The 14,129-nt window shown below is 44.1% G+C and overlaps 1 protein-coding gene across 1 annotated transcript in view; it reads left to right on the top strand.

The window, feature by feature from the left end:
* LOC116990306 (dual 3',5'-cyclic-AMP and -GMP phosphodiesterase 11A-like) overlaps window positions 1-14,129 on the top strand; it is a 266,877-nt gene that overhangs the window by 124,081 nt on the left and 128,667 nt on the right. The window contains exons 7-9 of the mRNA XM_033047817.1: window positions 5,555-5,630; window positions 9,347-9,414; window positions 13,545-13,637. Of these exons, the coding sequence (XP_032903708.1) occupies window positions 5,555-5,630; window positions 9,347-9,414; window positions 13,545-13,637 (237 nt within the window). The remainder of the gene's footprint in view (window positions 1-5,554; window positions 5,631-9,346; window positions 9,415-13,544; window positions 13,638-14,129) is intronic.

The following is a 14,129-nucleotide window of genomic DNA, read 5'->3' as shown; positions in this document are numbered from 1 at the left end:
AACCTGTGGGGGTGGCTGAAGGTGAGGTACAGAGGGAGGGTGGAGAGAAATTGGAGCAGCAGAAGAAGAAGAAGAAAAAGCAGAAAAAGATCACCCAAGCGAGTCAAAAGCAGGCGGGTGTGCAACTGCCGATTGTGGAGATCACCCAAGGGGAGCCTGTCAGCTCCAGTGAGGTCCAGAGTGCAACTGCCATGGCCCAGCAAGGAGCTGAGGTGGCTCTGACGGGGGTAGTGTGGAGGAGGAAGACCCTTTCCTTATGGAGGTCACCACACCGCCGCATGCTAGTGGGACAAAAAGGATGACTGGGCCTGGCGAGGAAGAGCAAGGACGTGGGTCCAAAGTTAGGGGGGTGTATTTTTCCAGACCTTCCACCACCGATGTGGTTGGAGGTCAGGAACTGACGTCTTCTGGGTTGGAGGTTGAGCCTCCACTTCAGGGATCTCCCGAGGGTACCACAAGATCAGGTGATAGGGTAGACCCCTCTGGAGCTGTGTCCTCTGGGCGGGGGGATGTCGTTTCGTCTCAGGGGCCCTCCGAGGGAGTTATCTCATCACGTGTTGAGCTTAGCTCCCCTGGGGGTGTGTCCTCTGGGTCAGCGGAGGTCCCCTCGTTTCAGAGGCCTACTGAGGGTGTTGGCACGCTAGAGGGTGGGGTAAGCTCCCCTGGTAGTGTGGACCCTGAGACGGGGGATGAGCAGAGTCAGCATGAAGGTGGGGGGTCGGGGGGAATGGTGTACCAATCTGTGCTCCATATTAGAGCCAATGGAGGTGCTGGGGTGTGTACTGTACTGCCGGCTGAGTTGGCAGGGGAGAGTAAAAAAGCAAGTGGAGAGCCTCTGGTTGTTGCCAGTGGAGGGGGTGCTTTAGGTGCTGTGGAGGTCGGAGCTATTTTAGGCAGCGATCCTCTTTCAGATTCTGGGGGTTCCAGTTTACCACAGACCCTGGGGGTGCCTCTTGTTTTTTCTTCCCCAGGCCCAGATGTAGAGGGTGAGGGCAGAGCGCAGGAGCCCAGCCAGTCAGTGGGCTGCGTGATGCGGATAGGGGCTTCGGGATCCTTCCCCGGCATTGATCCTGGGGGTGGTGTCATGTCGGAGGAGGGGGAGAGTGATGGGGCCAGTTTGTGTGGAGGGGTTAGCGAAATTCCAGAGAGCTCTGGTCTTTCGACTTCTGAAAATGACCTTGGTGATGCTGAGCGTGTTGTGTCAGGTGCGAGTAACTTGGCCGATAGCCCAGGATCCAAGGTCGAGTCTCATGCAATTGTTATCTGTGAGGTGCGGGAGTTTCTAAAAACAAGCCGTACCAGCAGGACAAAGATTGATGCTGCTAAGAGACGGTGGGCTGATCTGCCAGCTTTAGTTAAAACTCTCGAGGCTATCCTTGCCACCAAGGATAGTGATCATCCTGACTCTGAGCAGTGCCAGCTTAGGGACTTTTTGGAGTTCCTAAGAGAGAGGGCTACAGAGCCCACGAGGAGAAGTGTGAGGGTTTCAATTTAGTGTGCCAGTGCATTCCAAGTAGCTACATTAAACTTAAACGGGAGTAGAGCGAGTTTTCGCAGATTCCAGCTTTTATCGGTCCTTAGGGAGGGGAAATTTGCAGTGTGTTTTCTGCAGGAGACGCATACTGTTGTCAGTGATGAACCCACCTGGAGATTGGAATGGGAAGGTGAGGTCTATATGAGTCATCTTAGCTCAAATTCGAGTGGGGTGGCCTTTCTGTTGGCTCAGAATTTCCAGCCCAATGTTATAAAAGTGCAAGAAGTTGTGCCAGGACGTTTGCTCCATCTGGCCGTGAGCCTGGACGGCATGCCGTTGCATTTCATTAACGTGTATGCCCCCAGCTCCGGCACGATGCAGGCCGGCCTACTTCAGGAGGTGAGTGCTCTGTTGAGCACCATTGATAGGGGAGAGTGTGTCTTCCTTGGGGGGGACTTTAACTGCACACCTGAGGTGCGAGATCGTTCTGGTACTCAGTGTGCCCCTGCTGTAGCGAAGAAGCTGAGAGGGTTGATTGATTCTTTTGAGTTGGTTGATGCGTGGCTGGACCTCAACCCAGATTCCACTGCTTTTTCGCGGAGGTCTGAGGGCGGTGGTTCCCGCATTGATCGAATAAATATCTCCCGAGCGTTTGTTTCCCGTGCCTCAGCGGCCTCAATGCAGCTGGTGCCATGCTCGGACCACTGTCTGGTGCGTGTGGATTTTAATCCAGCGCACGCTCGGGCTGGGTCTGCGTAGTGGCACTTTAATAACCGGCTGTTGGAGGATCGGTGTTTCCGGGAGTCATTCAGTCGGTTTTGGGTGAGGTGGAGAGAGAGGCAGAGGTGCTTCTCTTCCCTAAGGCAGTGGTGGGATGTGGGGAAAGCTCACATCCGTCTTTTTTGTAAGGAATACACGTGGGGGTCGACCGGGCGGCGGGACTCAGCGGTCGAGAGGCTTGAGAGGGAGCTGATGGACGCAGAGTCTCGCCTGGGTCAGGTTGGAGGTGACTCTTGCGAATGGGGTGTGTTTCAGGAGAAGAAGGAAGCCTTGAGGAACCTGCAACTTGATCGGTCCCGAGGCGCTTACGTGAGGGCGTGGGTCCAGATGCTGCACGATCTGGATCGAGCTTCGCCTTTCTTTTTCTCTCTGGAGAAGGGGCGGGGAGCCCGCAAGCAGCTCGTAGAGCTGCTCGCAGATGATGGCTCCTCTGTCACGGATCCAGAGAGGATTAGTGCCTTGGTCAGGTCCTTTTATGGATCCCTGTTCTCCGCAGGTGGATTCAGCGGGGAAGCTCAGCAGGACCTGTGGGAGGGTCTACCGATTGTAGATAGGGAGGTGGCCGATCTTCTTGATGGCCCTTTATCTTTGGAGGAGTTGACTGGTGCATTGCATCAGCTCAGGAGGGGTAAGTCCCCCGGGCTGGATGGGCTGACGGTAGAGTTTGTAAGAGCCTTCTGGGGTATCCTGGGGGGTGATTACATGTTGGTTCTGGGGGAGAGCCTGGCGACCGGGGAGATGCCCCTCTCGTGGCGTAGAGCAGTTGTTGTCCTGCTGCCCAAGAAGGGGGAACTCCGCTTGTTGAAAAACTGGCGCCCGGTCTCTCTCCTATGCACAGAGTATAAAGTTTTTGCACGGGCGATGGCAAATCGCCTGGGCTCCGTGCTGTCTCAATTGATTCACCATGACCAGTCCTACACAGTCCCTGGCCGGTCCATCCAGGATAACATCCACCTGGTTAGGGACCTGATTCATCTCGCACAGGGTACTGGTCAGTCAGCTGCTTTTCTGTCTCTTGATCAGGAGAAGGCTTTTGATAGGGTAGAGCATGAATACCTTTTCGGGACGTTGCAAGCGTTTGGATTTGGACCGCATTTTGTGGCCCGGGTCCGCCTTTTGTATGCTGCAGTGGAGTGCCTTGTGAAGGTTAATGGTGCGTTGTTGGCTCCCTTTCATTTTGGGAGGGGGGTCCGTCAGGGGTGCCCCATGTCAGGTCAGTTGTACTCGGTCTGTGTGGAGCCGTTCCTGTGTCTTCTTCGGAGGAGGTTGACAGGCCTGGCCCTACCTGGCCCGAGGGTGGAGGTGGTTCTTTTGGCCTATGCCGATGATGTACTCCTTATGTTCACCGATCCTGGTGACCTGCGGAGGATGCGTGATTTGCAGAAGATTTTCTCGGCTGCATCTTCTGCCAGGATTAATTGGAGCAAGTGCTCTGGACTTTTAGTGGGTCAGTGGCAGGTGGACTCCCTGCCAGAGGAGATGGCAATGTTTGCATGGAGCACCACGCACCTCCTTTATCTGGGAGTGTACTTGAGTCCCACTGAGGATGCTTGGCCGGCAAACGAAAGTGGTTGCCAGGCTGGGGCGCTGGTCAGGCCTGCTTAGAGTTCTTTCTTTTCAGGGGAGGGTGTTGGTCATAAACCAGCTGGTGGCCTCCATGTTATGGTACCGGCTGGCTACTCTTGTCCCGCCTTCCATTTTTGTAAATGCTTTACAGAAGAAACTGGTGGACTTCTTTTGGGGAAATAGGAAGCACTGGGTTTCCGCAGCGGTCCTGAGTCTCCCGTTAGAGGAGGGCGGCCAGTCCTTGGTATGCGTGCGTACCCAGGTGGCGGCTCTTCGCCTTAGGACTCTGAGGAGGTATATGTATATAGAGAACCCTCCCAGATGGCACGCTTTGGCCATGTATTTTTTCCGACGGGGTCGTTGTCTAAGGGGGGTCTCGCGGCTCCCGGTGGCGGGCATCAGTCGACCCGCCCTAAGGGGCTTGCCTGTTTTCTACCGGGATGTGTTAAGAGTAAGGAATCTGGTTGTTTTCAGCCAGCGTGTTGCTCCACGAGGGGAGGGGGATGTTGCTGCTGCGGGAGTGGCCGGTCCTCACCCAGTCATGGCGGGTGTCGAGGAAAGGCGTGCGCCTAGAGTGGTTTTGAATGAGCTCTTACCCGCTCCGTCAGATCTGCTCATCGGGCCTCGGTTCCGGGATATATCTCGGGCACCGGCTCCACACAACCTGAGCCGCCTTTCTGAGATGATTAGCGTGCCGTTTCGCGACGCGAAGAGACGCTCACTGTATAGAATGTTCCTGCACATTCTGCACCTCCTTGCCTACGTTTCCCGTCCCGACACACCATGGCGGACGGTGTTACCACCTGAAGGCGGGGAAGGTCCCCAGTGGGGGTCCTTCTTCAAGGGAGTTGTCCCCCTTTACATTGGGGACCTGGGGTGGAGAGTGCTGCACAGAGCGGTGGCATGTAACAAACTTTTGAGTCGGTTTACGGGCTCGTCCGCTGCCTGTATTTTCTGTGGCGAGGAAGAGACCGTGTTCCACATTTATATGGAGTGTGAGAGGCTACTGCCCACGTACCAATATCTGAAGGGGTTGTTCCTAAAGTTCTGGTTGCATTTTAGTCCTACGATTCTTGTGTTTGGACACAAGGCAGGGTGTGGGGAGAGCCAAGTGGGGGGGTGGGACTTACCTGTCGGTTTACTCCTGGGCCTGGCCAAGATGGCCATACGCGGGTCCAGGCAGCAGGCGGTTGATGGTCAGGCTAGAGTCGGCTGCCTGCCCCTCTTTCGGGCCTACGTCCGTGCACGTGTGTCCCTGGAGAGGGAACATGCGGTGTTCACGGGGGCTTTGGAGGTTTTCCGTGGGCGCTGGTCACCGCGTGGGGTTGAGAGTATTGTGAACAATGATTGTAATGTTGTATTATAATGACACTTGATATAATGTAATTTCTTTTTTGTTTATGACTTGATCTGTTGTATCATTTGTTGTGCCGAATAAAGTCTTGGAATTGAAAAAAAAAAGAGAAAAAAAAAGAGAGAGAGAGGGAGAGAGAGAGAGAGAGAGAACAATTTATGATGCTTTAAAATTATTATTATCTACTCATTACACTGCGGATAAAGAAAAGTTAATAGTAATTGCAGATATTGTTACTTCATCAGAAACAAAACCCCATTTAAACTAGCCATGCAGTATAACTGAAAGATGAATTTTGTTTTAAAAATCAGTTTCTCATGTTCTGAAAAAATATAAAATGTTAATAATGCTTGTATTTTCACTGTGTGTTTACTTTTCAGGCAGACCAGATGTCTGGTTTTCACATTCGCTCAGTGTTGTGCGTTCCCATCTGGAATAGTAATCATCAAATCATTGGTGAGTAGAGACATCAATATAAATTTAACAACATTTTTATGCACACAAAGTGGCCTTCATGCCAATTTCCTCCTCGTGTACAGCCATGAAACTGGGTAAATCGGCACATGGTTTGATCTGATTTGCATGTTTTCCTCAGAAAGCACACAATGCAAAAATGTAAAATTCACCTGCACTTTGTCATTTTCTTCCTGATTTTCCTAAGCATATTCTTTCCAGATAGTTTTCAGGAATAATTAGCTCTTCATTTTTTGGGCGAAAGAAATTTTTCTGTGCCCAAATCTAGCATAGGTCAGTTAATGGTGAGTGCTGAAATTTGTACTGGCATCTATGAATAAGTTGGAAACTAGGCTTGAAATTATTATCATAAATATGAGTTAAGAGTGTTTAATTGCCATATGCACCAGGAATGAGACAATGAATTTCTTACTTGCTGCAACTTTATGGGCACGTTAATATAACAACACAACAAATATACATATATAATAAATAATAATAATATAAACTATCAGTTATACTGATAACCAAACCATAATAGTGTAAGATGAAGTATGTAGTGCAACCAATGCAAAGTCCATTATACTTTGGTACTTTTCTGGTTCAATATATACAGACAACTTACATTTCACGAGTTGTGGTAAATGGGGCAAATCTTCCATTGCTCCAGCTCTTCATTCCTCTGGCACAGTTTTTCTCTTTGATGTGTCCAGGCATAGCTTAGTGGCAGCCCTAAGACTGGCAGCCCTGGACTACATTCTGGCTGACAGGCCCTCCGTACTTCCCTGATCACAGACCGTCAAAGCTATCTGCGTTCAGGGCCAGGACCTTGCTAAGCACCCTCGATGTTCTCAAGCATTCAGTAACACTGAGGACATTACATATGAAATATAGTTGAAATATAACTTGCATTTAAAATATAAAAGCGCTCACACACTAAAAACTATTAAATGTAATGAAGAAATACTAATAAAAGAAACTATGTGTTTTAACTTGGAGTCGCGTTGGAACTTATTTGAGTGGGTTTTGCTTAGCTCGTACCAGGATTAAACTGATGCACCTTTTGTGGCTTGAGACCTGGGAAACCTGTAGATGTTCACACTGCCCCATTTGAAATCAATAAGAGTCCCCAGAAGCAACACAAGTGCAACTACAGCTGGCATGGGTTGGCTGGAAGTTATCACAGCAACTTAGACCACCTTTAAGGAAAAGCAGCATTTTCCTTACTATTGCAATTAATCACATTTCTCATCACAGTTTCCACTGAAATGGATGCATTGCATCTATCTGCCCCTGAATTCTGTGCAGTGGGGTACCTTGTGTTTCAAATAATGAATGTAAAAATGGTGTCAGTTGGATCTGTAGTTCATCGGGGAAGGGTGACAACTTAATTGATTAAACACCAATGTCAGGATTAAACTTTAAATTATTACTAGACCAAGTGGGACCCGTTGGGCCCCGTCCCCCAACGTGGCGGGGGGGACACGGCGTCACATGGGAGGGCTGGTACCAGAATTTGGCATCGGCGCTCACCCCAGAGACAGTCGCCCCACAAAACCAATCACCCCATCACCCGTTCCCCCAATGTAACCCGTTCGCCCAACGCAATATTCCTTCACTCACACATAAGCCCCAACTGCGCAGGCGCGGCTCATTTCCCCTCATCCCCCAACACTCCCTCCCCCTCCTCTTCACCCCCCTCTTCTCTCCCCTCACCTCCTCCCCTCCTTCACTCCCTCCTTCACCTCTCCCTCCCTCTCCTTTCCTCCATCTTCAGTCACTCCGTCCCACCCTCCATAACCCCTCTCCTCTCCCTATCCCCCTGACCCGTTGGGATCCGTTTCCCCAATGCAATATTTCACCACTCACCCGTTCCCCCAATGGAACCCGTTCTCCCAATGCAACCTGTTCCTCCAACGCAATCAATCCTTCCCATGTGGGGGGGGGGGCAGTCGGCATTTTCCGGAGCCAATGAATGGACTCGACTTTTGCGTCGGTGTCGGCGCCGGCGCTCCCTTGAGCCAATCAATCCTTCCCACGTGGGGGAGGGGGGGCAAGAATCTCACTCTCTCCTTACTCCCCTTGAAGCTGCTGATCCCATTTTCTCTCTGTCACCTCTCCCTCTCCTTTTCCCTACCCTCAGTCATTCCCTCCCTCACCTCTTCCCTTTCGCACTCCCCCACTAAAGACAATGTTTAAATAACATTTTTTCTCCTCACATCCCCCACTCCATCAACTCTCATAGCTTGTGTATTGTCAGCAGAGATCACATTGTGATGTCATTTTCGGTTTTCAGAATCTTCACGGCAGCTTGTGTAAATGAGATCCCATTGTGATTGGACGACTGTAAGATGCTATTGTAACATCATCACTGGGAGCTGCTAGTAAAGTCTCACTCTCACAAGCAGTTACTATTTTCAAAGTTGCCTTTTTTTAAACTTTAAATATCATTAACATGTGAAATATAACATCAAATGTTTATTGAAACGTAAAACTAATGGGAGAAAGTTGAGTAAAATTCTGCAAAAATATTTGCACTATTGTGTACTTTGGCATAGTTCCTTGATCTCACAGACAGACAGACAAACAAGACGATAGTATAAGATAGATTAGTGTCATAGAGGCCGAGAGATATGGCACAGAAACAGAGCTGAATGTGGGAGTAAATTGGAGTACCAGAAGACAATCCATCTGGTTACAAGGAAAATGTACAAACTCCACATGGTCAGCACCAGTGGTCAGGGTTGGATCTGAGTTGCTAGAGATGTAATGAAGCAGTTCTACCAGCTGCACCTCTTGAGCCAGGCAAATTCTATTATTTGAAAATATAAGCCTCTGAATCAAATAGCAAGTTCAAAGAAAAATTGTATCCAGAGTTTTCATATGATTGATTTTTTCCCACAATGATCAGAACCAGATCTTGAACAATAATGTATGAGACACGGAGAATCATAATGAGTCACAGCCTGAGAACTCTGAAATAAATTATAAAGTTGATATTCAAGAAGATAAAGGCTTGTATTGTTTAATCAGTTAAGAAAATGCTGAAAAAAGTGAGCAGGTCTGTGGAGGAAGGATCGGTTCATGATTGAGGTTGATGATCTTTCATTGGGACTGGTTCCAATACAAAGTCACTGATTTGAAACATTAAATCTGCAGATACTGCCTGACGTTATTTTTTCTCCAGTATTTTCTGTTTTAATTGCAGATTTCCAGCATCTGCAGCATTTTACTTTTGACTTGGTATTGTGTCATTGGGTCATCTGCAGAAATTAATATTTTATTAATTGATCTCTGTATTGTCTAATCAAGTCTATATAATTGGTTGATTGTGTTTCATATTTGGTATCAGAATATTTAGACTGTTCAGAAACATAGAAACATAGAAAATAGATGCAGGAGGAGGCCATTCGGCCCTTCGAGCCAGCACTACCATTCATTGTGATCATGGCTGATCGTCCCCAATCAATAACCCATGCCTGCATTCTCCCCATATCCCTTGATTCCACTAGCCCCTAGAACTCTATCTAACTCTCTGTTAAATCCATCCAGTGATTTGGCCTCCACTGCCCTCTGTGCCTTTCTTTAATTTTAAGTCGGGGAACAGGTTGGCTATAATAAGAATCAATGCAATATACTATTGTAATGAACTCACATAGTTAAAGTTCTTTAAATGCTAGAAAGAAAAGAAGTTGAATATTTAAACTTTTTTGCTGCAGGTGTTGCTCAGATACTTAACAGGTTGGACCGGAAAACATTTGATGATGCCGATCAGAGATTATTTGAGGTGAGATATTTATTTTTCTATACTGCGATGATGGCAAATTGCAATTGTGCCTGTTGAAAAATGCACTATTAATACCGTTCCATGATATACAGCAAGATTTGGACAGTTTGGTGATATAAGACTAGATCAAAACTGAATGCTGCAAACGACTTTTGACATTTAAATACGCATTGAAGAGTTCCTCTAATTCTTCTTTCTCTCACAGAACTGATTTAGTTGTACGTGAGTTTTGTGAGTAACTATGCGGCAACGTCACCCACTGGTATTGATGTTCATATGTTGATAGAGCAGAGTTTTTCCTTTATGTCTTAATGAGAAATAATGAATTGGTTAATGGAATCACAAATTAAATGGTTTTGATTATAACCATTAACTTAAATATTATTTTATCCATAGCTTTAGGAATTTTAAGACATAATCTTGGTTTTACATTATTATGAGATGGTAATTTCAAAACAATAAGTTGTATTAGCATTATCAGTGAACTGTATACATTTTGGTATTTCATTAAGTAGCAATGTTACATGAGCATTTATTCAGTGGTGCAGAACACCAGTGATGAATGAATAGATGAAAGTTTTTATTTAGCATTATCAACATGTAAATAACTTATTATCGAGAAATGACATGTGGCTTTGCTGCATTGTGTTGTGGAAATTTTATACTCAATATATTGTTATGTTCTGTAGTAATAATGCAGAATCTATGAAGAAGAAAGTGGTGTTCCAAATAGAGGGTCTTTCCTCCTATGAGCCATGCACATCACTATGATTAAAGATGCTGCGTGTAAAGTAACTGTTTATCATTTGTACATCATTATTTATCTGGGGATGTTTTCTCAGTTACTACCATTGGAAAAATTGAACACTTTCAGCTTTTGATTGAAATAAAACTTTAAGCAAAGGCAAATCTGTTTTATCACATAAATTGGAACTAAATTGTGAATAACAAAATAATACTTGCACATTCCAAGTCATCCATGGCTACCCATGTTTAATAATTTCAATTTTCCTTGGGTATCTTCAATCCATGTGGAATCTCGGGTTACGGTTGCTAACACATATCTGTAGGTTCGACCCCCCCAGATCTGTCAGAATGACCTGGATTTCACAGAAAGTCCTTTATTAAAGAGCAACTAGTTAATTAATCATTGATTAACCCTGTGTTATTACACAACACGATTCAAAATAGACGTTCCCTGATTAGTTAAGAAATCTCTGTATGTCATGGACTGATTCTCCAGGCTGTTAGTTTGAGCAGTCTGTAAGAAAATTAAATTCTCAAATGATTACTGGTTTACCTTTGATACATCTTTAATTTCTCTGCATTCTAAATCCCATTTATGTTTCTGATCTATGTAAACCTTTCCTTTTATTTTTTCTGTTTTGCATTTCTGAAATAGTTTCAACATTTAGCCTTTTTTTCCGAACGGCAATAAAGTCAAATCCAGTCCATCTGTGCTATTACTCACATGAGCAGAATAAAAAAATCAGGACAAGAGTAGGCCACAGCAGACACAAGAAACTGCAAATGCTGGATTCTTGAATAAGAATGACATAGTGCTGGAGTAGGCCAGTCAGCTTTTGGAACTGCGCTGTCCTTCAGTAAGATAAAGGCTTATCCAAATTTGGTCTAGCCATCACTATCCTGCTTTCTCTCCATTATCTCTTAACTTCCTTGTATTTTAAATATTTCTCAGTCTACGTCTTTAATATATTGAATGATACAAATATAAATTCCTTCACACCAAAAAGCACAATTTACATGTATCCCTCCCAGTCACAGAATATCTTGGATATATTACTGTTTCTTCTTTTTCCAGTGTGCTTATAAATGTGCATATCCTAACTTAAATTAAATTAAATTAAATTTCTTTATTTATATAGCACATTTTTAGTCAACTTGCATTGACCCCAAAGTGCTTCACATAATTACATCCACACACACAGGCAAAGGTGGGTGAAGTGTCTTGCCCAAGGACACACACAGGCAAAGGTGGGTGAAGTGTCTTGCCCAAGGACACAACGACAGTATGCACTCCAAGCGGGATTCGAACCAGCTACCTTCCGGTTGCCAGCCGAACACTTAGCCCATTGCACCATCTGTCGAACACTTTGCCAGCACATTTATCATAAGGACTCCATTGACATTTCCTCTGGAACAATTACAAATGGGCATTCGACACTGGCCTACTCAAAGGCATTCCTGATTAGTGAACATACTTAGAAAAAACTTTCCTACTTGATTGCTTAGATTTGGTGTGGTAAAATCACACTACTGGGCAATGTTCGTTCATGGTCGAAATTCACTTTAGTTACTTTTCTCCTTGATTGTCATGAAGGTGCATGATATTTTTATCCCCGACCTTACTCCAATGGAAATCTTGCATTGATTATTTTAGGAGTATTCCTGTGGAATATCCAGGCACAAACATGTTAAATTTGGTCTATGTGCATTGAATTTTATACTGATTGTAGCAATGTTACAAAATTTTGAGATTTTAAAAATCAAGTCTGCAATTTATCTCATCAAATAAAGCATAAAAATAAGTTTAATTTGACACCTAATTCACTTTCATATCTCAAGTATTTAAAAAGTTATGGCCATTTTCATACTGGGAAATGAGCATCTTGTTCCCTATTGATTTTCTATGGACATAACAAAAAAGCTGTGATCGTGAACAGTCAAAAGCCCATAACTTTCTTAAAAATTAAGGGAACTGAATGAAATTTTCAGTTATCATAGATTGAAGCATTCTGAAACAAATATAAAATAATCTTACTTGGATGACCTGAAATTAAAGCATATAATTAGTTAGTTAATTAATTGTAGCTAATTTCAGACTTCAATTACTAGATCTAAACATCTATCCATTTCTTAATAAATGATTAACATTTTTAAATAGCCTAAATGTCTAAATAATATTCACAAATAATTCACAATAAAACATGATTTTTAAATCTCATTTACATTAATTTATAGACCAAATGGAAGGAATTTAGTGTTCAATTGCTGTAAATAAATGCACATTTAAATCAGCTTTCCAGTGGGTCCCTGTGAACGCGCTGGTTTAGAACGTTCACATTGCGGTAGATTTGTGCCCTCAAATGCCCAGAAAAATACTGCGGGATATAATGGGCCCAAAATGAGCTACTCGCAATATTAAACTTTGTATAAAGGGATCTTTAGAAGCCCTTTTTAATGTAAAAATATACAGCATACCTTCAGTTATTTGCTTTATGAGACCCTGCGGTTGCTGGTGTTCGCGGGTTTAGAGATTGATTTTTAAACTACTATAACTATTTTACGAGGCCTTTAAAACTAATAATAGCTTTTGCGACGGGGTCTTTCAGCGATTTTTCGTTAATAATTAACTAGGCTGAACATCTTCGATTTGAACAGCCTAGAGAAAATCGCGTTTTAAACCCGCCCCCCTCTAAACGGCGCCAAAATCGCGCATACCCGCAGCGACAGATTTTCAGCGACGCTTCAGGTTGGCTTTGCAACATACCTACTGATTGTATTTCACACTTGAAAAACAAATCAGCAGGTCGCTATTACACAACAAAACTGAAAGCCTGAGAGCAAGTGAAGTGAAAGGAGTAAATTGTTCTCTTGTAACAGCTAATTTGTCCAATATCTAAATGGGTACAATATTCCAAATTCAAACATATTAAAAGGAATTCACATTTCATTTAATATAATGTGCTGGAATCACAATTTGACCAGTTATTTTTACAAATTCATTATGGTTGCAAATAATGTCAGAATATCAATAATAATCAGACATAATCTGGACTCTGTGTTCTGCTCGGTACCAAATAAATAGTACATGTTGTTGCTTCTGGAATGTGAACTCCATCATCAGCAGCAGCAATCTAGTTTCTTCACTCAGAATTTGTTCAAAAATAGCTTCATAAGGAATTTTCTATCGAGCCAGATAAAATACTTTTCCTCAATATATTTTTGAAATATATTTTAAATATTTATCAAATATTCATTGGCCAAATTTGAATGCCTGAAATAAATGCAGCTATTTTTCCATTGAAAGCTGCACACCTAGTTGCAGCTGTAACTTTACCCATAACTTTGAGTCAAGGTGCTGATGTGTTGTTCTGTCTTTACTCTAGGCCTTCGTCATTTTCTGCGGTCTTGGCATTAACAATACTCTAATGTACAATGAAGTGAAGAAATCCTGGGCAAAGCAAGCGGTGGCTCTTGATGTCAGTATGTTTTAAAAATTTAGAATGTTTTAAACTGTCGTGGAAAATATTGAGCAATAGCTAAATAAAGGTTATAATGTTTAATACCTCATATGTGCATTTTGTAAATCACAGGTGGATATTCAGAGAGAACCTGATGTTCCATTGGAAGGTGACAAGGAGCTATGCTCGCTCCCATTCCTCACCTTTCACCTGTGTTCATTTCCTGAGACACCAACTCTTTGATAGTTCTCAAGCATTGCCTGCTATTGACTCAATATCCTAGCTTAACTCTATCCTAGCTTAACTCTACCTTGACACTACTATCCACTCATTTTCTCAGCCTTTGAGCAAATTTATGTATTAATCTATTGAACTTCACATAATGCTTCAGTAACATCAACAAAACTGGTAGACGTGGCTTGAGTGAACCCTGGCAACAATGCATCTTTTACCAGTTCAATGAGCTCAATGCCTTTTGCATCCCTTCTGAACAGTCCTAGTTCCACAAAG

The sequence above is a fragment of the Amblyraja radiata genome, chromosome 2 (genome assembly GCF_010909765.2).
Source record: "Amblyraja radiata isolate CabotCenter1 chromosome 2, sAmbRad1.1.pri, whole genome shotgun sequence".
NCBI classification, from domain to species: domain Eukaryota; kingdom Metazoa; phylum Chordata; class Chondrichthyes; order Rajiformes; family Rajidae; genus Amblyraja; species Amblyraja radiata.
The sequence above is the reverse complement of the archived record's forward strand: the minus strand, read 5'-3'. Positions and strand labels throughout refer to the sequence as shown.